This window comes from Vidua macroura, chromosome 5, assembly GCF_024509145.1.
Source record: "Vidua macroura isolate BioBank_ID:100142 chromosome 5, ASM2450914v1, whole genome shotgun sequence".
Lineage (NCBI taxonomy): Eukaryota > Metazoa > Chordata > Aves > Passeriformes > Viduidae > Vidua > Vidua macroura.
The window spans coordinates 47,342,450-47,367,680 of NC_071575.1; the positions used below are offsets into that span (position 1 = coordinate 47,342,450).

Consider the following 25,231-nt stretch of genomic DNA (forward strand, 5'->3'; position numbering starts at 1 on the left):
ACAGATAAGTAAAGAATGTTTAAGAAGTTTCCACTATTAACCATGAATAACAGAGCAGCTCTGCCAACTGTTGTCCATGAAATTGTTTCAAAAATACAGAATCGTATTTCTTCTTTATCAGAGAAAGAGGAAACAACCTTAACACCAGAAGGAGCACTTCTAAATCCTATGCAAAGACACAAACTGCATGTCAAGCCCTGTACTCTCTCTGTACCGACAGGCCTAGTACAGATGTGAAGAAAGGAACCATGCAACCTAGGAAAAGAGGCATACTCCTTGAAGATACAAAGCATTATTCAACTTTATTTCTTATCAAAACTACCACTATCATTTGCCAAAAAAAAAAAAAAATTTACAACCTGTGGCCCATCTCTATCCTGCTTTGTTTCAAGCAGCATACCTCAGGGCTGCACCTAAAAGTCTGAGACTGCTCCTCATAGTTGTACCTATGGATTCAGTGGTTCATAGTGATACCTCTGCTGACATTTAAGTTACCCCATGCTATATTTTTCTCCAAAAGATAAGCTAGTGCACTTAAAACCCAATAGCCATCTTCACACAGGGCTTTTCTCATAAAAAAATTAATAGCCATTATTTTATGGGTAATATCACCTACAGAAGTATGAATGCTACTTCATGGAAGTACAACTACTGCATACTTATATAGTCTATAACATAACTCCTGCTTGATCAAGGATCAAGTTGTTACCCATTAGGTTTCTATAATAAAAATAATGAAATAATAGAAATTTACACTTAGCCCATGGAAGAAAACAAAGCATCAGAAGTACTGATGTATCCTGTCCCAGCCTGCCCAACATCTTGAGGTATATACTCACCTCACTACACTACTCAGGAGAAAAGTTAAAATAAGACTTTACAGAATAATAATTTAATTTCTGCACTAAAACCTGTAATTTAAGAGTTGCAAAAGAATAAAACATTATCCTATTATGTAGTAAATGATTTATGACAATAAAAGAAAATGCCTTGCTATAAAAACAACGAAGGAGAATTCCATAATTTCTATTATGGAAAAGACCCTATTATGCAGTTATAATGTCTTATCCACAGTGTGTATAGATTCCCACTTACGCCATGATAAGTATTCATTGAAATGCATCAGTAGACACCCTTATAGTTAAGGGCTCATTTTGCATTTCTAAATAAAACTCAGAAATTGTAAGTTCAGTACAAACAACAATAAAATTCAAATCAAGAAATGCCAAGCAATGGATTTCAAAGGGCACCACATTTCTTCTCTGCTGCAGAAAGGACTGAACAAGCAGATGATTCAGCATTAGACCAGCGACCACCTACTTCCAGAGCCTTGAAAGCACAAAAACATATACTTGAAATCCAGTAACACAAAAAGCAGAACTGAAATAAATTTATTTCTCAAACACCTTGAGTCTTGCTAATTAACAGCTCCATTTTCACTTTTATTACCTCATCTACTAGTGTGGTTTTCTATACACAAACTATGAAGAAAACAAAATTCTTTGTACTGAGTAAGCACACCTTACTCACTTTTAGTTGAAGTAACTTCAGCAGTTACTATTAAAGTAGATAAATAACTGCATGTGAATCCAAAAAAATAAGTTGATTTGGTTCTTTAACTGGAGAAAGATGAAAGGCGCAATTAATATCAGCGAGGTTTTTTTTCCTACAGTAAGGCTTTTGATTTTTTAATACTGCAATTTCTTACTCAAAACAACAACAAAGAGCAAGCACAATACATGACAGATTGCAAAATCCAAGCTTGTTTCTTTGTCCCTATAGCACAGGTGACTTTCACAGCTACACTGTTTGCAGCTCTCCTGTTCACTTATGAGCATCTGGAAGTTAGATCAGCATTATTTTTAAACAAAACATTTCAGGTGCCCAAAAATGCAAAGTTGACAAGTTACCATATAATCTTTAAACTATATAACTGGGAACATATATTCTGAGTAACCAGAAAAATGCATTATGAAGAGAAACTGCAAGCAGCTGACTTTGGTCTCTTATCATTGTAAAGATCTGAAAAACACATTCCTTTAAATATGCCAATGCAAACTAATAGCAAATCATTGTGGCATCCAAGCATCTTTGGTTGCTTATCACGCACTGGTTCTCATAAAAAGATCTGCTTCTGCTAGTGAGTACATTTCCTAAATTTCATCTCTCAAACCTGTCAAGCAGGGTGCTTCCAACAGACATATGAGAGAAGGGAAATTTGGGAGTCAGTGTGGCTGACAAATGGAATAAATAGCATTGAAGAGAAGTGCCATTCAGTAAAGACACATAAGCAGAAATCAGCTGACAAATACAGGATGGAAGAACGACTGTCTAGACAACCGTAATCCGGAAAAGGATCTGAAGGATTGATTAGCAGTTCCCGACTGAATGTGAGTCAGTGCAATGCTACTGCAAAAGGAAAAAATGTCACACCAGGAATGACAAGCAGACAAGACACATCACCTGAAGCACACACTAAGATGCTCATGCTTTACCTGATAAAGTTTCCCTGCCCAGTTTTGAACATAGATCAATTTGTCATAGATAAGAACATATCATCTGCAAGGAAAGAATGAAATAACTGGAGCTACTTCATACAAGGAAAAGTCCTGGCAAGTCTTCATATACACATAATGAAATATTCAAGAGAAAAACTGGTCCAGTGCTAAACACTTCCTAGGTAGTGAGATTGCTAAGCACTGACTATAGAAGTTGTAGATGCTCTGCTATCAGCATTTTAAAAAACATACTGGCAAATATGCTTCAGAAGTGACAGCTAGAGTTGACCTGACCTTGAGAAAGCAGTGCAAATTAAATCTCTCAAAACTCTTCCTAAATATTTTTATATATTTCTATTGATTGCCTTCAGGAAAAAAAAATAAAAAGCAATCTTCTGTTTGTCTCTAATGCTAGAGACATTTAAGACTAATTAAACACATGTGACAAATAAATAAAAAGAGACATTTCCCACCAGGTTAGTCACCCGGCTTCTAAATCACTGGGAAGTGGATGATGGTCACCTCAAAGTCATTCTGCCCAGCTCCTCACAAACAGATAGCAAGAAAATGAAGAAAAGTAAAACAAAAGGTTACTCAGTGATGTACAGTTACATGCAAAAAAATCCCACAGTAACAAAAGAAATTCCAGACTGAAAATGAAGCAAAACTTTTGTATTTCAACCATTCTGTGAAGAACCAGGCTTTGACAGGTTATCAAGTTTGTTCCCTTGTACCTTCACAGAACCAACAAATCCAGCTAAAAAAAAAAACAAAAAAACCACAAAACACAATGTTTCTAAAAACCAAAGAAATGAAGTAACACGTTTCCCAGGGGTGCAAACTGTCTGCTCAAAGTGCCTTGTCTCAGTTGCTGAATACATTCAAGTGTCACAAATGATCCAAGCAGTAAAATGCTCTCCTCAGGATTTTCCCCAATCCCAAAATTCAAATTACAGAGAACTTTATAGAACAAAACCTACACAGTGAATTACACTCAGAAATGAGTTGGGAACTATGGAACATCATAGAAAACATTGTCACAGGCTGCAAACATGAAACTCAAGTTTTTTCTGAAGTTTCCTTTCTGGGGTACAGGTTAGGGAAGCAAAGAGATGAGTCAATGGCAGACACTCTTGCAGCAGTGCAAAAAGCTGCTGAGATCTGCATGGTAGGAGTTCAGTAACCAATTATAGCTTCCTTGACAGAGAAGTTAGTGACTCCATCTCAAGCTGCCTGAGTGTGCAGAAACAATCACAGATTACATTAGCCTACATTAGATTAAAAAAAAAAATTAAAATCTCCTTTTCCACAGGGAGAACACATTCTCACCTTCATGGCTTACATCATTTAATTCACCATTGTTCTATCATGTTTTGGATAAATCCAGCCCAGCTAGTAGCCTCACAAGTCCAACAGTGAGAACGGTTGTAAAAAACCCTCAATACAGCCAAAGAGGAAGAAAGAGTGACATCAGTATACAGCTAACCATGAAATAACCACCACCTTCAGAAATTGTCCTCAGTAGCTCCAGATATATAGGGAATAGGAAAAATTTGGGTCTCTGAAGGGCACTACTTGACATGTTAATGAGCCAGCTAGCTCTGAGCTATCCTTAGGAAATAGTGAAGACATTTAAAACATTGCAAACCCATAAGGAAGTATACAGATTTTTGGAGGCAGCTTTTTAAAATTAGCTTTCAAAATCTTGATTTAGCCTTATTTCAAGAAAATTTCACCACCTAATTTGTTTAGCCTAAGACTATTCTTATGACCAAAAATTTCTTAAGAAACTCAACTTCATATTCTGTACTCCAACAGAATACAGTCAGCAATTTTTTTTCCAAAAGCTGCAGGTTGAGATAATCCCATTTTTTAAAGACATTGAAAGTTAACGCTTATATAAAAGACTAGAAAAAATACCACCTTTATTTGACTGACATACTAAATTGATATAAAAGCCTCCAAGACAAATGTGTCATGTGTCAAAAATGTTCCTATAGAAAATGTGTGGGTCTTTGTGATCTCAGATTGCTAGAACTCAGGGAATATTTCATAAAGGACTCCCACTGTCCCAGTGAGGCAAAGGGAGCATTGGTATCCTCTCAGCCTCATTCTTGGAGCCCCATGGTACCTCACCTCCACTTGCTTGCAGGCAACCAGCCCTACAAACAATTACAAGCTGTACCTAGAAAGCAAAAATCACCCTTCAACTGCCCCTCAGTTAAATGAGCCCACAAATACATTATATTTTGCCCTGCCTCAACTCTCAATAGCTATTTAGACAGCTTGGTAGAAGTTTAGGATACAGCTCATTTTTAGTGACAATATTAGTCTAAGACAAAAATACAAAGCAAATTCCAGATAGAAATGTGAAGCACAATTAATGGAGAGGAATGGAGGAAATAAGGCTTGATTGAAGACTTTATTTGTACTGTTTGAAGAGGCACACAGGAAAAGCAAATGAAGTGTTTATGTTTAACAAAACACATTATACCATGCTACTGACAGAGCTACTGTTGAGCTAATCAAACCAAGTTCATTTACAGTAAAATAAGGGAAAGGGATAAAAAAGGGATTGCAGCATGGAGATAAGGATATCTGCTATCTTTCAACAGGACTGCTAGCAAGACTATTTTGGCTGCAACTCAGAACAGGACACAAGCCAATTGATTTGGCTTTTGTCTATGTGCAAGTCAATACTGCTCCTGTGATCAACTAATAGGCCCCTGTCTTTTTCCTCCTACGAACCTCAGCTTACAGTACAAAGCCATTTGAACATTTCACTTCTCCATCTATAAACTAGGAGATGCCCAAACTTCATGCCCCCTCTCAGAAAGGCACATTTATGGCTTAACCACACTAAAAATATCAATCACTATTTCAGCTTGGCAGAGTTAAACTGGTATATTTTGCTGTACAAAATGAATTTAGAATGACTTCAGCATCTGGATTGCCATTCTGCTTATAAATTAGGTGATACATTCAGCAACTGTTTTTAATTATTCTCCTTAATTAATCTTTCCATCCTAATCCAAAAAAATGCCTTCCAGAGAAATGCTGAGAAACTCTGTGCTCAGTGAAAAAGGGTAAATCACCTACTTTGCAGAGAACATAACTGCACTCTTACAGATTCAAGTAAATCAAAGAAATCAGATTATATGGCAATATGCAGATCTGGTGAGACAAAAAGAAAAACATATCCTGAATATAGAGGATGAAACAGAACTTGTATCTTTACTCCAAACAGCAGCTACAAGGTAATTATGTAGTCCTGTGATTTATTTATCACAGCTAAAAGTTTCCAGTATGCACCAACAAGTAAGAGTCTCTTTTGAAAGCTGCACTTACTGCTTTGCACCCTAAGCTAAGCAGTCTTAAATGATTCATTTTAACAAAGTGTTTTATTATTGTTCTAAACAATATTGGTCATTGGTTGGACTCTATTATATTGGAGGTCTTTTCCAACCTAAATGAATCTGTGATTCTCTTGGTTCTGAATTCACATAGATCAGCATACAGTATTTACATACATCACTCCATTTGACATCGGCCAGATTTAAACACTATTAACAGCAAGAAATAATCTTACCTCTCCTACCCTTTCATCAGCATACTTTGTGCTGAATACTCCACATAACTGACCACAGGATCCTTCGTACAATGCCACCACAGCTGAAGGTGTGATTCAAAACATATGCAATTGCGAAGTGAAATATACAAGCTTAACCTTCTGTTCTGAAAATACAGATACCAAAACCCAGACAAAGCAAGTTCTCAATATGGGAGAAATATTCCTATTTCACTTAAACATCCTGAGGGATAATACAACATAACTGACAAAATCTGTAGCCTTGGAAATAAAAACACATAACCATAGTACAAAAGGTGGCACATAAAAGTGCAGTAGTGTTCTCCTCTTAGCAGCATGAATGTCTACCATGAAATGAACAAGCAGTGTGTCTGCCTATTAGTAAATGAACTCGGACTTAAGCAAGATGCTCAGTGAAAAAAATCAACCAGATATCAATAGCTAGCAGGCAGAAGTTAAAAAAATTATAGAAAAGAAGATTATGACTTGAATTACCTACCCCTCAAAGTCAGATCAGTCAGGCTGTACAAGTGAGCAATAGCCACCTGGTTACCAGCAACCCTTCAGTGCAACCAGGTGGCTGTTGTCTGGTTATTCATCCATTTTGGCATCACAGTAGAAATGTGCAGAACACAGCATGTGCTGCAGAATTCAGACTAAAAATGCAGATGAGGTCTGATGTTGATGCAAGTCCTGAGTTTTGCATAAAGCATATATATGCTTGGTACAACTAAGCGGGATTCTCAAAGGGGTTTCCTAATGCACCCATTTTACCAGAGCAGATAGACATAGAAGTATTAAAATAGCTGTTTGGAAATGTAATAATCCTATCAGTAAAAAAAAAATAAAAGAAAACACATAAGTTGGTCTGTGATGCAAAACGCAAGTTTGATTTATGAGGCTCACTTTATATAAAGTTTAAATAATTATACAGCAAGATACAACCCTTTCTCCTGCCTCCCCTCCCACGGCTATGTAGTACAATAGCTTACAGGGTAATTGGGTGTGAAGATTTTGCAGACAGCACTTATGCAAGTGAGTGAGCACATAACATAAAAAGCAGTCCAAGAGAAAAATTAAATTACATTAGGTTAGTATTTCAACATTTTGCAATAGTCATATTGAAATATAATATAATTCCCATCCTAGGAGTACAGAGAAACCAATTTGAACAGTGGCTTTTTGTTACTAGCTTGAATAGCCTTTGGAAGCCAAATGACAGAAAACCAGGAAATGAATTCAAATAAGAATACACATCGTTTTGGTGACTATATTATATTTGCATAAATAAAGACAATCTTTGTAGTGGACTACATTTTCTGGTTGATCCAAAGGAAGCTCTCTATTGAGAAATTGCAACTGTATCTCCTTAGCAGGAGTAGGATTTCAGCGACACCAGCTCTCATAAGCAAGGCAGAGCTGAAGAGCAATTCGCCTCTAAGTACCTGAAAAGGGTTACTAAACGTAGAAAAGCTTACTTAAGGAATATCTCTTAATTGATTAGCAACGATGGGATAGTTATTCAAATAGGGGGAACAATTTCATCTGCTTGTTTTCAGTATAAGAAAGAGTGATTTTTAGCTCATATATCGGGAGTGGAGGGAGAATGCTTACAGTTGTGAAATAGCACACTAGGATCAAAAATAAAAATAAACAATAAATAGACGGAGAGGAGGGCTGCAGCTTGAAATACTTGACTGCTAATATCCAGCATGCCATTCCAGGGAGTCCCAGAGTGGTTTTTAAGCCTCTTGCCCATCCTCGTAAAGAAAGGCGGGTGGCAGGACTAATCAATATCTTGCAACCCAGCTGTGACCTGACAAATAAAGAAGTCAAGAAAAAAAAAATCCCATCGATGATCTGTGTCATTTAGCATTCGGAAGACGGCAACATCTGGGCTCAACTCCAGATGGGACGGAGCGGCCCCGCGCTCTCGGCTCTCCACAGCGCTGCTATACGCACACACACACACAAAGGAGGTCTCCGCGCTCCTCCCGCTTTTCTCCAGCGTGAACAACTCCGCGTTCAAATGCGACGTAAACACACGGAGAGCTGCCTACTACGCCGGCAGGTCTGTACAACAGTTCAGCTACACCCGTGTCAGAGGGGGCTATTGTCCGGGAAGAGCGGCCGGCGCTCACCGGGTGTTGGCGTAGGCGGTGCCAAGAAAAATAAAATCACTGCGAGTCTCTCCGATCACGCCGCAAGTCAAACCCGCGGGCTTCAGAGCCCTGCACCGGGCAAAGGGGAACAAACAGGCGAGGCAGCGCGGTTCCCACAAGCGACACTTTGTCTGGTTTCCAGTGAAGCAGTGACAAAACCCCCGACACGCGAACAATGCCCGCGGCCCCGTCGCCGCTCGTTGGCGGGCCGCCGGCGGACACCTTCTCCCACCGGGTCGCCGCTCCCAGGGATGTTTTTAGGTTGCTTTGTTCCCCGTGAAACGCCAGCCTTTTCACCCAGCGCCAGCAGGGAGAATTGAGCGCCCGCCTCGGAGACTGGGGACCGGCCCCTACCCCATCCCCTGGCAGCAGCGGGAGACGCCGGAGCCGCGGCTTGGGCATCGGCCGCCCTTTGTTGTGCCCCCGGGGAAGGAGCCGCTCCCCCGTGCCCTGACGGGACTTCGGTTCCCATCGCAGCGCTCACACGCGCAGCGGGAAACGGCAGCAGCGCCCCGCGGGGCGAGCCCGCTCTGCCCGGGATGCGCTCCCCGCCGGCAGCGCCGCTCCTCGCCCCCACTCTGCCCCGCTCGCCTTCTCTTTCACTCACCCACGCCGTACTTCTCGTGCTCCGTGGGTAACCACATGCTCGCGGCGTGCGAGAGCCCGTTCCCCCGCCAGCCCCTCCGCCGGGAGCGGCGGCGGCCGGCAAGCGCGTCCGCTGCCCGGGGCTCCCGCCGCGCTCAGCCGCGGCTGCCCAGCCCCAGCGGCGAAGGCATTGTTCGGGCGGGCGGACCGACTGAAGCGCGCTCGCCGCCAGCCACTTATATTCCCCGTCCCGCTGCACGCCGGGGAACGTAGTGCCTCGATGCGGCCGCGCCCCTCGTCGCCCGCGGCCGCGGGAGAGACTACGAGCCCCGTCTGGCTCCGCGCTCCCCGCCGGGGCGGAGCGGGGCGGAGCGCGGCTCCCGGGGGCCGCCCCGCGCCGCGGCGGGCGGAGCGGTGGCGGCATGGCCGCGTCCCGCGGGGCTGCGGGACCGGCGGCGCGGGGAGGTGAGTGCGCTGCGGGACGCGTGGGGGTCTCGCACTGCTCTCCCCCACTCCCCTCCGTTCCGCGATCCCGGCTTGGACGGTGGGACGGGGCTGGCGCAGCCGTCCCTGGGACGGGGTGCGGTGGACACGTGTCGCGCAGCCGGGAGCGCTAGGGCCTGGCGCGGTGGGGCTCGCTTGTCGCCCGTCGGAGCGGGGATCCGCGAAGAGCCGTGGACAGCTCCGTACCCTCCTCCCGCTGGTTACAGGGACGTGAGTCGCTCTGGTCCTACTGATACCAGTCCTTCCACTTTGGCGCACCGAACTGCGGGGACAGGGAGAGTTTCCAACAGCAAGTCGAGGTGGAGAGGGAGTTGAAGCCGGCAGCGCGCCAGAGCGGAGGGACGTGAGGCTGATGGTCCGGGAAGCAGTTTGGCTTCTCACGTGAATCTGTTTGTCAGCGCGCACATACACAGCGGTAGTGCAAAGCAGGCAGTGCACAGCGAGGAGCACAAATGGACCATGGGGAATTACTGCAGGGATAAGCCAGGTGCCGTAAGCAGCAAGAGCAGGGTTTATGTCTTTGTCGAGAAGTCTGTATGTCTGCACCCTCCTGGAAGGAGCTAAGCTAGAGCTCACCGTAGAAAAACGGCAAGAAATCCTCAGGCTACACTGGTCCTTTTAAGAGGAAGCTGGGTGTTTTGAGGCAAGGGCAACAGCCTGGGTTATATTTTCTTTCTGGTCCTGTGGAAAGGCACAGACAGTAAAAACGGAGAAAACCAACGATAATGATGCTGCTTTGCAGGCCTTACCAGATACAAGTTATCTCTAAAATGATTATGTCTGGTTTTAGAAAAGTGTTCTTCAATGAAATCAATATTCTGAAGTGGTATCTAGAGATTTTATGGGTTTCTTTGGTTTGATCCAAATGAAAAAAATAGTTCAATGTTTTCACACTTAAGAGAGTAGCTTTCAGTTCAGGTTGACTTTTAACTTCTACTGTCAAGTCATTAATAATGTGAAGGACACAGTGAAAGGAAGTCATGTGCAAGCAAGCAGTTTCAAATCTGGAGTTAGAGCACTTTTATTCTGTGTTTGGGCCTTTGATAGTGAGTGGTCTTTTAAGTGACATTTGTCTTGTTTGTCTAGTATGTGCCCTTATTCTATTCATAAAAGTAATATCAATTTGTGCTAGTAGTTAGAGCAGTAGCCTTGCCTTATTTCTGTGTTACAGTATGTTGGTATGAACCTCATACAAGAAAAGCCAGACCCTTTTAGAGCATTTCCACACTGGTCTAATTGCACCTGGAGGCAAAGCTATGCTGTTTTAACTATTGGAAAGAACATGTGCCTGAGACTGTGCAGCTCTTCTGTGTATACATAGGTCTGTGGACTACTAGAGATTATGAGGTTACCCTGAGGTTTTTTTCCAATAACTCTTGTAAAAACATTGGCACCAGTTCAAAGAAAAAAAGGAATTTTTTTGAGGAAACTGAAAATTCAGAGGCCTATGCTGTTTTCCTTTTACTGAGCACAAATACTCATTGAAATGACTAGTGGACTTTCTCTGTCTTTGCTCCCAAACTCACTTTGCACCCCCTGGCAGATAATTTGGAGTCTCTAGGTAATGAAATATGTAAAAATCACTGTTGAAAATCAAAACAATAGATGTCAGGCTAAATTAACTTTTATGTTAGCCTATAGACTTTCATGTACATCCATGTGCTTTATCTCCCCATAAGACAGGTCTGCCAGCATGCTGTCTGGGAGTCATAAAATTTTGCCCCAGCCTTGCAACTGCTGTCTCATGTTAACTATGACTGACTTGAGCATTAACAAGGACAAAGGCAAGAGTGCCCAATAGCTGAAACAGCCTTTTCAAAATTATTTGATTACAACACAGTTACATAGGGTCAAGAGATCTTAAGAGTATAAATCACATTGTCTATGGACAAATAAATACCCCACCCTAATATTTATTATTTCTCTGCCTCTGAACAAAATCTTTATTCATTCAGAGGTTTAACTTCTACAAAAGTATTCTCTCTAGCAAAATCTTGTACTTGCATGTGCACCTGAGGTGTGTCACTTACTTGGAGGCAGCATATAGGAAAATTAAACAAAATACTATTTCCTGGTTTGCTGATTCTATTTACTGGAAAGCCTGTGTTTTTATATTCTAATCCAGGACAGTGTTGCTTTCTAGTTAGTTCCTTCCAGCAGCCTTCACCAAGTGGCTTTTAATAAATATATTACTGTACTGTCCACAGTACAGTTTGTTCAGTCTGCATATCAACACTTCTTACAGCAAAGTCAAAGGATTTTAAAATGAGTATTTTTTCTGGAAGTGTGTCTTTCATTGTTTTTCATCGGTAATTATAGTTTCCTACTCAAGGTCTTGTGCTCAAGTGCTTTTGAACACATGCTGCTGGGGTGCACCATGTCCAAGCACAACATGTTACTCTGATTCCTTCCATGTGTCTCTCTCATACCCCATTTTTAAGAATATTCAGTTTACTCTGGAAAACAAAAGTTTAACTGATCTTGCACATGTCTACTTTTTTTTTTTTTTTTCCTCTACCTATAGGATACTCCAGTGAGAGCTGGTTTGTTCCTGAGAGTACAGCCATTACTTCTTTTGCTCAATTCTTTAACTTCTGTTAAGGATGCTATTAGAGCTGCTCAGTGCAGTGGGCTCTGGAATGCAAGGTTTTCTCTTTCCTGGTCACTGAAAGGTAGTCCCATGTACTCTCAGACCCAAAGAATTTCTCCATACAGGTTAATGGATGCATTCCTCATTAGCTTTGCAAGCACTCCCATTGAACAGGCCACTTTGTGTATAAGTGTGGATTCTTAAGTCTGTTTAAGTCCATTTCATAAAGTATACAAAATTCCACTATCACCTTCTGATCCCATCCACAAACACCCTCAAAAATACCATAGTGCATATGATAGTCATGCATTTTCCCTTTACTATCAGTGACAAAAGTTCATCTTGACCCTGTTCAAGCATGTCTGAGTAGTTCCTTTAATGCCATTAGTTCCAATATTGGCAGAGACAACTTACTGTCTCTGTTTTCACCTGTTATTAACATTTGTGTGCAATCTACCATTTTCATTGTTATTTTTTGTTTCTTTTATACTGAATAGTCCTTAACCAAATAACTGATGGACTAGATGCCTTCCCAGACCCTGCTTCCTTATCCTACCACTCCTGTTCAGATCAGACTGAGTGCTTTACTTCTTTCCTCTCTAAAATATCCACGGCATGCATGGTGGTGAACAGGGAGCTGCTGGCTGCTCATGTCTGTGGGTGAAAACTCCAGCAAGGTGACAGAGCACACAGCTGACTCTGCTCATCTCTTCATTCTCAAGAGATCCTCAGACCTTAGCCTGATAAGCAGCCCATGTGTCTCTGCCCATTTCTGTTTCATGGGTTTAGAGGTTGATATCCTCTCAGTACCCTTCCTTAAAAACCCCCACCTGTTCCAAATGATCATAAATGTGGTTGCGTCCTCAGTTGTTTTCCTACAGGGCACTTTCAAGAATCCAGAACACCACTGGTGATCTGTTTCTCAGGTTAAATCTTTGTGTGCAGCAGAGAATTTCAGGACCTGAGGCTTCCACCATACTACAGATTTTGGACAGAGAGAGAAGAGATTCCTTTTACTAGTAGGCATTATAAGCTCTGTAAAGGATGCAGATTAATCATTGTGAACTGAACAATTAGCAATTACACCTGGAGGACAGGTTCACTAATTAATTCTGGAAGTGCAACACAATTTATTTTAATATGATTACCAGAATGGATCTCCTAAAGCAGTATTATTTAAAAATGTTTAAAGAGCCTTTTTTGTGATTTTTAATTAAAAATTCAATCTCAAAGTAATTTTAAACATTTACCGAATAAGCAAGTGGATCTTTTGGAGGACTGGAAATTACTAAATTATTGTTGTAAAATCACCTTTTATGTGCTTCTCTGTTTGAAAATTGAAAAGGCAGAATCCTTTCATGTAACTGTTGCAGTAATATTTTAGTGGTTTTAGCCTTCACATCACATTTCTTAAATAACTGACAGTGGGAGAATATACAAGTGAAACTAAATATTTCATTAAACAGGTCATCATGGCTTAATAAAATAAGTAATGGATTGTATTGGTTGGTAATAGAGATCTGAAGTGCCCACGATTTCTGCCATAATTTTACAAATAATTGTGTTGTAAATGTGCAGTGTATTTTACCTGAAGACAAAGGGTATCCCCACACCTCAGCATGAATGCATAATTTCTGTTAGCACAAGGCATAGGATATGTTGTATTCCCCAAAAATACCCGATAAAGACTTCCTATTTGGTTTTCTCTGAATTCAGAAGACTTTCATAGCTTAAAAGCAAAGATGGGTGGCCTTTATCTTTATTCCAGTATACTGAGCTAACTCTTGCCCTCTCAGTCGCAAGTGAAGGCTTTGATACACGAACAAACTACGTTTTATCAGCTCCTCTATTCTCTAACCACAGCTTATTTAGAAGTGAGCTGCTTCAGACTGCCAGGTAAGCAGGTACACGGCTTTAACATGGTAATTTGTTTGCCTGTTAAAGCCTTCAAGTTCCTTGAAACCTGTGCTCAGTCTTTCTGTTACCTGCAGTGGAGCAGGAATGAGTGGTGTTTTATCAGTCCTCAAACTGATGAAGACGTATAAACTGTTTCTGTGTTGGCAAATATCTGATTCTTACCCCCAAAAAGCTTTCTCATCACTTGAACAAATAATAGATGTGAACATGCTTTATTTACATGTAGAGGTATAGGCTAGAGAGGTACGTCAAGTGTTTTGAATGTTCTGAGTGTAACACAGATGCCAGGATAATTTGTTATGCCTCTTGAAACACCTTGTTCACTGCTCTTGTTTTTACTGGGGAGTACTGGTTTTCTGGAAAGCACCAAAGTTATAGATTCTTGTCAGCAATGATGACTACCACGGGGTATGCCTGTCATATAAGCAGGTCTTAGAGTTCACCCTTTGAGACTTTAGCCAGCTGTCTTGATGAAGGGATGTAGGGTTTAAACTAGCATATGGTTGTGTATATGAACAGTAGGAAAGGAAGAAAAAAACTTAAGTATTATGAAATTACAAGCATTAAGTATTTTAACTTCAGTATAGGGTAAATTTGTCTATCCAAAGAGCCTTCATTACCTTTCCCAGCCCTTAGTGCTTCCTTCCACTGTGTCCTGCCTTGAAACCTCTGCTAGAACTCTGCGACTTTGTGTGACCATTTATATCCTAAAACTGCAGTTGTTCCCAGTCTCTCTCTGAGGTTTTTGCTTCACATTCGTATCCACAAACTCCCAGCAGGCTGAATCTGGGAGAAAAGCCTGAAAGCATTTGAATGTCTTTCTGTGGGCTTTTTAAAGTAGCTTTAAATATTGCATCAATAAAAGCCTCACACAATGCAGGAAAGAACATGACATTCAAGAATCAGGAGAAAAAAAAATGTGAGTTTTGTACAACTTTAAAGCAGGTCTGTGCCTGTGAAGAGCTGGGCACATCATCCTGACTAGTGTCTCACTGAAATCAGGGAAATGTGTTTGTAAAAGTCTGGGTTCTCTGCAGAGTTGTTGTCTACAGTACTTAATTACAGTCACTTGAATGGAAAAAGCCTAGTGTTCAATGACCTGATAATTGTTGTATTAAACAATGCATTAGTCAGTACCACTAAAACCACATAACCAGACTGAAATTGCACTGTGGCATCTGTGCCTATGGCAGGGGGCAGGTTGGAACTAGGTGCTCTCTTTTAGGTCCCTTCCAACCCAAACAATAGCAGTCCATGTTAACTTTTAATGTTTCCATAGGAAATTATATAGCTGCAGTAGTCCAATCATTGATCCCAAGACCTGATTTTCCAGCAGGTGTTTCCATGATCACTGCTTGTTTGCCATTCTGTCCTAATATTCTGCTGTAGTAGACCTTTAAATTAGAAATTGTAGTACGTGTTTTGTCAGTAGCTTCAGTGGCCCACAGACACCTGTCTGTTCTTTGTAATACATTTCAAATATGTTTCTTGAAATTTTCCTCTTGGTTCTTTTGCCTCTTTATGTCCTTTCACTGGACACTGTCTTCCAGTTGGTCTTTTTTTTTTTTTAATTAGTGTATTTTTCTCTGATTTTTATGCCTCGCAGGCAGTGATCAGTGTGAAATGGCCCAGCTGTTTCTGTTTGATTCTTGCTCATTGAGATGTCATCCTCCCATTTGTCTTTGGAGGCTCTGTATCCAAGGAGTAGCCACATGCCTATGCGGTTGTAGCAGGTTAAACACCTTCTCTTTATCCCTCGGGTATAGAAGCTGTATAACTTGACATGTTATCTGTTTAAACCTCATGATTTTTTGTGGTATTTTGTGACTCTGTTCACCTGAACAAATAATAAGGCACAGTAGTTAAAGGTGCCACAGTCCCTGGTACTTTACTGCACGGTTTGGCATTTCTGCTCACATGAAGTGAGTGTTCCCACACTGAACAGCCCCTTGGTTTAGACCCAGGCATTTCTGTTAAGGGTTAGGATGCATTTTTCATATACCTGGACTCCAAACAAATCCTGTTCACATGCTTCAAAACAGATCTCTAAACCCAGCCAATGCACAAAGCAGCTGGACTGGGGGCTGTAAGACTCCTGTGTGGGTCAGAGCTGTGCTGAGATGCAAGAGGAGAGACAAGGCTGGTGGGCAGCATAGGGAAGTTTGGCACAGCACCCTCCCATCCAGAACCTCACGCCAAGTTCTTGGCATGTGCCCCAGGGTAGGCCTGTGAGTCCCATGGTGCAAGTGCACAAGACAAACAGTATAGAAACAGCAATGGTTGTGACACAAATGTGTGCAGTTGTAAGTGCTACTGCTGTCAGAGGAGCATTTTGCTAGCATTTGTCCTGACCAGTGTGCCAGCACCGAATTTTATTATGACTCTGTAATGCATGAATAAATGAGGTAGGGCTTTTTCTCTAAAGACTAGTATGTAAAAAAACCATCCTGCTGGAGGTTTTAATTTGATTTTGTCTTATATGGAATGAAAACATGCAGTCTGTGCTGTATTTTTATTATTTATTATTACTGTACTAATTTAATATTCAGGAATCTGCATGTATTTATACAAATGTTGCCTGAAAAATATAAACAACTTGTATTGGTAATTCAAAGAGTCTAATTCTGTTTCTTGATGAAGTTAATTTCATCCATGTCCACAAGCTACATTAGTAGTATCAGTAAGCATATATCGCACTTAGGAAGTCGAGATCTGTGTTATATGTTTAATGAATGCACAGAGGACAGTATCACAAAAATATTTATTTCAAACTCTGGTACAAAGTCAGAATACACTCATAGGAATTTTATATAGCTTGCTGTGAGATGTCTCTGGGATCTATAAGACATAATTATTTGAGCTTTGACTTAAAAATATTTTCCTCTCAAAATAATTTTCAAAAACGTATGTGTAAAGAGTGTAATAAATAGTGGATTATTTGAAGTACAATCAAAGCTTTGTTTTCCTGAGTCATGATATCAGGCTGAAGTATGTTGATTCACATCACTGCACACTATAATGAACTTTCCCTTTGAGCCACTGTTTTTCCAGTTTGGATACCAGTTTATGGAGGTTTGATTCTAAAAGTAGAAACAACTTATTTTGCTACTTTCCATCTGGAAAAGCTCCAGTTCACTGAGAAAGCAGCAACAGACCACAGAGATTCTAACATCACAGGACCTCTTCTTCATATGGATTCTTCATTAAGTACAAAATTCACTTAATTCAGCCTTGAAGGCTCTCTGTGTGTCAGGAAGCTCAATCAGAATATCTGAGAGAGATTTCAGCCTGTTCTGTCAGTATGACACCCACACACACAAGGATGCCAGAAACGAGACCTCTCAGGATGCATTTTGAAGTTAGTTCTAATTTATATGAGTCTGGAAAAAATTTAAGTGCTATTTAAAATAAAAGATTCACACTATTTGCAGTTGGTTTTTTTCACATAGTTGCCTTTTTCAAGGAAAGTCTACCAGTGGAAAAGTTGTAAACCCTGTAATGCAAATGTTTTAGTTAGGACCATGGTAGAGATTCCCATCATAATGACGTGGGGGTGTCAGGAACTGCTAAAGCAGGCTTTATGTTTTTAAGCCAATTCACACAGCCTTTCCTTTCGTTACAGAGAGTAAAGCGATTGTTTAAAAAGACCACGCGGCAATTCTTTTAACATCAAAAGGATAAACGTGCTTGGAAATTGAATCCTTTTAGAGGAAAAGAACATGTGACAAGAAAAGGAAAATCCTTGTAATAAAGCATTATTGATCACTACTAAATGATCATGATAAAAAGTAGAGAGTAAAGTAATTAACCTGTTTTACATAGCAGTGCTGGCATAGAAGTTACTAGGTTCAGTACAGTATTTGTTAAAGGCACTGCAAAGATAAATTATAGCAATGAAGTATTACTATCCATATTAAACACATTGTTAAGACTCCTCCTTTCTGGGAGAGCTAAGGTCAAAGACCCAGAAAATGTAAAGTCAGATATGTCTTTTTCCAGCTTGCTGCTCTTTGCAGAGGGTTAAGCAGAACAGTGATAACATACACAAATACTACATTTGCATATACATTTTTTTACTTGTGATGCTTTCCATTATGTATTTTTTAATGTTTTTAAATGATGGTCTAGATCACCTTGACACAAAATTGTAGCCTTTTTTTTTTCCCTCTTCTTTTTTTCCCCAGGAGTTTTCATATGAAAATAGCAGAAATTCAATCTTTATACCTTAAATTTAAACAGCATTGTTTATGCTTTATTATGATGTCTTTGGTATGACTTTTTACTAAATAGCAAGTTTAACAGAAAAAAAGCTGCTAATTTTTGTTAGATAAGTTGAGTGATAAGTACAAAAGAAGAACCTGGATGGTCACTTTTGTCCTTCCATTTCAAATTCTTCTGTTGGATATTTTCTTCCTCTTCCTTGTAACTCAACATTCTGAGTTTCAGGCTACATAATTACTTTGTTAATCTTTCCAGATAATAGTCTAGGGTTTAATCATTGCTTCTAATCCCTTATTTTAGTGGATAATATGGATCTCAGCTCTCCATGTCTACCAAGTCATGTGATCACACTAAACAAGGAAAGGTAAACAGAAATTTTGTTTAACAATAGCCATAAGAAATCATAGAAGCTCTAAAAAGTATAATAAAATTATTCAGTATATAATGCTGAAGTAGATAAATATGGTTTCATATGTGTGACCAAAATATCAAACCCTGAATTTAGTTACCCTAATGTAAGTCTGTGTCATTTACCCAGGAATGAGGCATTATACAGCTCTGAGCTTGCAATAGAACCTGCTGTAGTGTGTTAAATATTTATAAATAGCATATTAACATCATACTTAAATATTGTTATGAGTACTTACTAGGGTCACATTCATTAGTTTATGTGTGGACATGTGTGTCCCTCTGTGTGAGAACAGTAGGTTTGTTCTGGTCTTTACAGATGTGGGGGTTTGTCTGGACCCCAGCAGAAAGACAACAAGCAGTGGCATATATCTGCTGCTGAACTGGGCAATAATCTAGTCTATTATTTAAACATGATCTTAGTGGCAAGCACATTGGTTTTGTTTTATTAAAATTCCAACACTTCACATTTTTATTAATCACTTTCCCAGTCCTATTCAGTTGTGTTCTGATGCCTGTGCTGCGGTACCATAGCAACACTTGTTAATGCTAATGAAACTGCAACATCCTAAGCTCCCCGACAGAGCAGCCCTGTTAAATATGGCTATTAAGCACAGTTGTATTTCTGTTAGTTCCAGCTCCCAGCAGACACCTGCTCTATAGAAACTCTGTTCTGAATTATTAGGATTCAGTAACTTACAGCTTTTTCTTAAAATTCTCATATTCCTAGACAGCAAATGCTACAGAATATGTACAGTGTCTGTAAAACTGACAAGCTTTAGCTGTAGGATTAAGTGTTCTTTTGAAGTGCTCATTTGCATTCAATGAAAAAACAGGCAGGGTTGAGACTGATTGATGTTGGGGTAAGCTACAGGATGTGTTGTCCCCTAGAGCACATGGACATTTTAACTAAATATCATTCATAGTGTGTTAACAAGCAGAAGTAATAGGTAAATAATTCCTCATGAACTCAGACTTAATTCAACTTAATAGAAGTACTTGAGGGCTTTAATATATCAAGGTAGGATATGATTATGTACATTGATTCTTCTTTCACTAGGAAGAATATTTGCATGTAGTATTGGTGAGGACCATGACACGGTGTTTTATTTTCATTATTCTAAGTTTTGGCTTTGAATACTGTTTATTTGGCAAGTCATTAGTCATCCATCTTTTGTGCTCTGGAAAACAAAGGAAAACTCCTATAATCAGTATAAAATTGCTTCCAAGAATGTGACCACAAATTAGGGAATGCTGCTTTGCCAACAAATAGATGCTGCAGTGCCAAGGCTGCAAAACAGGGTCGCTGTCATGTGTGTATTTCGAGTGTCAAGCCGATCCTTCTTGATACTCTTGCATCATCTCAAAAACAATTGATTCCAAGACAAAGCTTTAAAACTGCTCATTTCCTAAAGAGTTTTAAATGCAGCAGTCCTTTGTGCAGAATTACCTATAGGAATACAGGTTGGTTCCTTAATGTACTCTCCAGAGGGGTTTGGTCGTTTCAGCAACTAAATGGTTTTGCCATGTAATCAGTGAGACCTTGGGGGAGGGTGCTCAGCCTTTTTGTTTTCCATTCAGCATCTGTTGGGCTGCTGGTGTGGAGTGCCAGGTTTGCTAGGTGTCTTTTGTTTCCCTGTCATTCTTTCTTCCCTTTGTTCTTTGTATATCTAGAAACCTGTCTTTTGCTCATTATTTGGACTCCTATATTCACCAGTATGTCTTTGTTGTGTTCACTTTTGTTTTAGGATCATTTCAAGTTCTTGTGCTAATCTCATAATATCAACCAGCTGTATTAATGAGATAATAAACCAGATTTGTTGGTAATGAATTGATCCATTCAACTATTGGATTTAATTAGAAAGACACTTAACATTCCAGCAGATGTTCTTATTTTGTTTCATTATCCTTGTGTTACCAACAGTGGGATATTTACATCATAAAGTCCTCAGCCTAAGGCCTTGTTGCTGTGCCATAGACTACAAAAAATGACAGGAAAGCCATAAATATGTCTTAAGCAAATTTGTATTAATTCCTTTCTCATCATTTCAATTTTCAGACTTTGCAATGCCTCGAATTTTCAAAGTATTCTTCATTTAGTAATAAATTGATTAATCTGGTTTAAAATAGTTTGATTTCTTCTTCCCTACTTAAAAACCTTTGTCTTTGGACTTACCTCCTTTTCAAACTCTGGTCTTGGGACTCTCATTCCTTTTTATCTAGTGGCAAAGCTTCAAAAAGAAGGATGTGAGTGCCCCTGTCCTCAGCATTCCTGCAGACCAGTTTATGGAGTTCCTCCCTCAGCTTGCTGGTTGCCTGCTGGAAGAGTCTGCCACTCCCTGAGCTCTGCTTGAGGCACGGCTGCAGGTTGCACCTCAGGGCCAAGCTGTGTGAGTGACGAGTTCTAACAGTGAAGTTACTTCATTTATCTGAACCCACATACCTTCACTTTCTAGTTAGAGAATGTAATTCATGCAGCAAGTGTTCAGTTTGTCCCCAGAGCTAGTCAGAGCAGATAGTTCAGATGTACAACCAAATAGAATTGAGCACAAGAGCTCCACACTGCATTTAGTGTGCATTTAGTGTGTTAGGTGTACCCCTGCTGACAACAGTGGATTCTGCAAACTGAAGCCAGTGCTGAATGTCCTTGTTAGGAAGCAGTGATAAAATCTTAGTGGCTTGTTTTTCTGTGTGTAATGCCTTTGAAGAAACCTCACACACTGTGGCAGGCTTATGCTAAAATTGTACGAGACAGCTGAGGCTGTAAAGCTGAGAAGAAAGGAGGAGGCTGAGAGGAAGGCTCTGTTTCACCTTACTGCTTCTCACCGTGCACTCCTTAGTTTGCTCTTGCCCTTGGTGGACTCTTGTGTCAGCATTTTCAACATTCTTGAGCAAAAAGAAAGGAAGGAATGGTTCTTAATGGTAAAGAGTTGGATTGACTCATCAAAGGATTTGGCAAGCGTGGGAGCCAGCACAAGCAGAAGGGCAATGGTAGATGGTTAGGAGTGGTGGGATAAGGTGAGATAAGGTGAAGAAAGTCAGGATAATGAGATAATGAGACATCCCTGTGCTTCTTGGTGGCAGCAAGTGGTTACACTGGCTAAACCATCTCTGGAGACCTTGCCTTTCAAAATTCCCATTCAAATGATGAATCTTTCCTTCCTTTCTTTCTAATAATAATATCTGTTGTATTGGCCATAACATTGCATGGCATATTGCTTTGTGATAATTGCATGTGTGATTGTGCAGGTGGAGTGCATTGCCCGTTCTGCTGTAGGCTGTGTTATAACTTTGTGGGTGGGATGTTTAGTTAATTGTGCAAACGAACATTGGTTTGGAACTTAAAATAATTGTTTTCAAAAGTAAAAATGTTCCAGTAAGGAAAATGAATACATTTTCATCTTGTTGCTTCACTAGCTGTAAAGATTAACTAGTCTATATTATAACAAATCTTAAAATAAAATAAAGCCATATAATTTCTATAACAGGCAGGCTTTTTTAATTTACTTTTTTTTCCCCATTGTTGTGATGGTGTGCACAGTCCCTGTGCAGGGATCAGAAATCCATTGTACTGGGATGCTTATTAAAAAAAAAAAAAAAAAACGTGCTTATTCTAGTTTTGAAAGTAAATTGTTTTCTATACCTTCTCATTCTCAAATATCTTCAGAGTATTTATTTCCCCTGAAGAACTTGGTATACTTCTTAGTTTTAGCTTTCAAATAATGTATTCCTCTGCTCTCTTCATTCTACTAATCTACATTTTTTAGCTCTGAATTAGCTGTTAAAGACCATAGTTTTATCTCTCCTGTTAAAGGTTGAACAACATGGTGTCAGCTACCAGTTCTGTGACTGAGAAAGGGATTTTCTTATTTTCTGAGTTCAGAGGGCTTTCTGTGAAGCCTTTGGGATATCTCTTTGTGTAACAGTCATGCTGTTTTTCTGTTAGGCAGAGAAGAAAAACTCAGGGGCAACAACATGATTCATCCAAAACTTAATGGATGGGTTTTATAAGGCTCTCTTCTCATAGGGAGTCTCATGAGTCTGTTCATCACAGATGCAATAAGGAAGGGTGATATGTTTTGCTGATGAAACACTTGTGTATCGCTTTTGGGTGATACACTTCTTTTTTCTAAGTGGTAAGCAGGAGGGCCAGCTGAAGCATTGAATGAAATCTCATGTTATTTGAGCAAATTGCACCCAAAAAAGTGCTATTCAATGTTAATAAATGCAGAGTAACACACAGGAGTGAACACACAAAGAGTATGACTGACCACTGTCTTGTGCATTAACGCCTGATTAACAGCTTAGGAGACTTTGAATCATTGAAGAGAATTCAGTGGTTAATTCAATGATCCTAAAAGCAAGTGAAATACCAGAAATAAAAAGTAAATAGAAGAGAGATTGAAAAAGAAAAACATCTGTGAAAATATGAAAACATATTTTCTTCCACTCTTGGACATTTTCATCTCTTACCACATTACCTGAAGGGTAGAGTAGAACTAGCCTCAAGTTGAACCAGGACGTCAAGGAATAAAGGGCCATTACAAAATTTACAAAAACATGAAAAGTGTATGCAAGTTTTTGTAGGTATTAAAAGACCAAGAATTTCAAATAGTGCAGGAATAAGTCAATGAGAAAAAAAATAAAAGCTGTTTATCTGAGGGGCTCATATAGCCTTTGACTTAAACTCTCCATACTCAGACTTCTGGGAGACTATTCTATTTGTGTGATTACTGTTTGCCCTATTTTTATACCATTCCTAGGCAATTGCTTCTCACCCTTGTCACTCAGGGCACATGCACCAGAGGGGTGTTTAATCTGTCTCTGTGAAGTTGTTCTTGTTGCAGTAGATTCTAAGAGAAAAGCTTGCTACTTTTCCCTCATTTTCAAGTCTCTCTGCATGTAGGAATCTTGGAGTCTGAGAATACATCTGAGAGTTTTTATTTCCCTGTTAGCCCTGAGCTGTGCTATAGTTAACAGCTTTTATTCAGTACCTGTAGCCACTCTGCTCCAAATATAGAAAAAAAATTAGCTGCTTTTGCAGAGATTTCAATATTATGCTTGGATTTATTTGTACTACATTAGTCCAGTAAGTGCTATGCTAAAGGCTGTGCATTTGTTCAGCTCTGTGCATTTATTCTCTTGTTCAGTGTTTTTTGTAGCAGATGAGTAAAAATATATTTACATGGATTCCTTTTTCCTTCGCCTCTTTTTTTAAATGCTTTCAAAAGAAATTGCATAAGCTTCTGCATTTACCAAACAGCTCTGATAGCCTAAAGTTATTCTCTTTTAGTATTAGCTACTCTGTTTGGGCAGCAAAAAAAATCTTCACCCCAGTTTATTCCTTTCAGCAGCTCATGACTACAGTTAAAGACTTTGCGGTTCTGTTTTTCTAGCCCAAGCAGTTGCTAGTCACAAACACCCTTACTAAATAACTGTATTGGCTCCTAGTCTAAGTTTTGTACCAGTTCCTGCTGTGCACACCTATCTCTTGAGGCAGATAGGTGCTTATGTATTTGGATTTCTAAAGGTTTAAATACATCATTGCAAGAGACCTATACCAAAAATTAACAAAAAGCAGTGTTACTAAGTTGAACTGGCAGACAGAGTATCTTCTTAGTTCACTTGGTATCAGCAATTGCAAAGGAAATTAAGTTCTACTTTTGTCCATAAGCATGGTTTAATGCTTCAGCAGGCAACAGAACTGACTGTGAGAATGGACAAAGCTGGACTCTTGCAGGTACCACCAATTTTGCTTGGGAGATTTGACCCTTTCATGAGGATTGCTCTAGCACATAGTGTAGCCACTGCTGTTCTTAAAATAGGACAAAATTGAACAATTTCTGCAATGCTAGTTTAATAAAGAAATTTCTAGGGGAAGGGAATGTGCTGAAGTGTAGATAAAATGATGAGAAGAAAAGTGTTAGGTTGTGCACAGCATCTGTTTTGCTGCAGGTAATACCATGCTCTGTTTTCTGCCATCTTTCCACAGTGCTTAGTTTTATGTGATAAATTGAATTCAGTGTAACCCAACCATCAATCTTCAGTCAAGTCAGTGCCTTTCCAGGAAGTTCTATTTTTCAGAAGTCCTAAGTAGAAGCCAGTCGTGCAGGGCATATATATTGTTCCAGGAGCAGTATAGAGCTGATAAAGCTGTGTTTCCTATGGTTTTATACCCCTTACCACCTATGGCTTCCAGCAGCTCCAGTCTACCCTCAGTCCCCTGGAGCACCCCCATCCGGGATCCATTGCCTGTGCTGTGGCTGCTTTGGAGCACCGTGTCCACGCTGGCAGGGCGGACACTGCTGGGCACCGTGTGTGGTGGAAGACAAAGTCTCACTCCCCTCTCCATGCCTGTTCCTCTGCCTGAACACCGATTTGTCACAGAACTTGTAGGAGTTTCCCAGGTCTGCCTCTGAATAGGATTCTCCAGCCCTTCTTTGGTTATTTCAGTCTTGTTAGAAGGCAGGGTAGAGCACTGATACATTAACGTATTCTCCTAGGAAAAAAGCTAAATTAGTGTGGTTTTTTAAGTTATTTTTTAAATTTTCCATGTGAGCAAGTTACCAGGCTGTCAGATTTAGTATACTTGCTAATGTATAACATATATATGTGATTTTTATAGGGTGAAAGTTATCTGGTAAATATTAATTAAGGTTCCTTTAACTGTATTTTAAAATTCATATGTGACAAAATAATAGACTTGAGAGAAGGCCTTTTTCTTAATTCTTCAGGTATCTTCAGAAACTGATGCCCA

The 25,231-nt window shown here is 39.9% G+C and overlaps 2 protein-coding genes across 2 annotated transcripts in view; one reads left to right on the forward strand and one right to left on the reverse strand.

Annotated features, from left to right (window-relative positions):
• The window catches only part of DOCK4 (dedicator of cytokinesis 4), a 218,492-nt gene extending 209,563 nt beyond the window's left edge, over window positions 1-8,929 (reverse strand). Inside the window, exon 1 of the mRNA XM_053977046.1 lies at window positions 8,857-8,929. Coding sequence (XP_053833021.1) covers window positions 8,857-8,893 — 37 coding nt within the window. The 5' untranslated portion in view covers window positions 8,894-8,929. The remainder of the gene's footprint in view (window positions 1-8,856) is intronic.
• Window positions 8,930-9,241: 312 nt separating this feature from the next.
• ZNF277 (zinc finger protein 277) overlaps window positions 9,242-25,231 on the forward strand; it is a 41,424-nt gene continuing 25,434 nt past the window's right edge. The window contains exon 1 of the mRNA XM_053978908.1: window positions 9,242-9,299. Coding sequence (XP_053834883.1) covers window positions 9,257-9,299 — 43 coding nt within the window. The 5' untranslated portion in view covers window positions 9,242-9,256. The remainder of the gene's footprint in view (window positions 9,300-25,231) is intronic.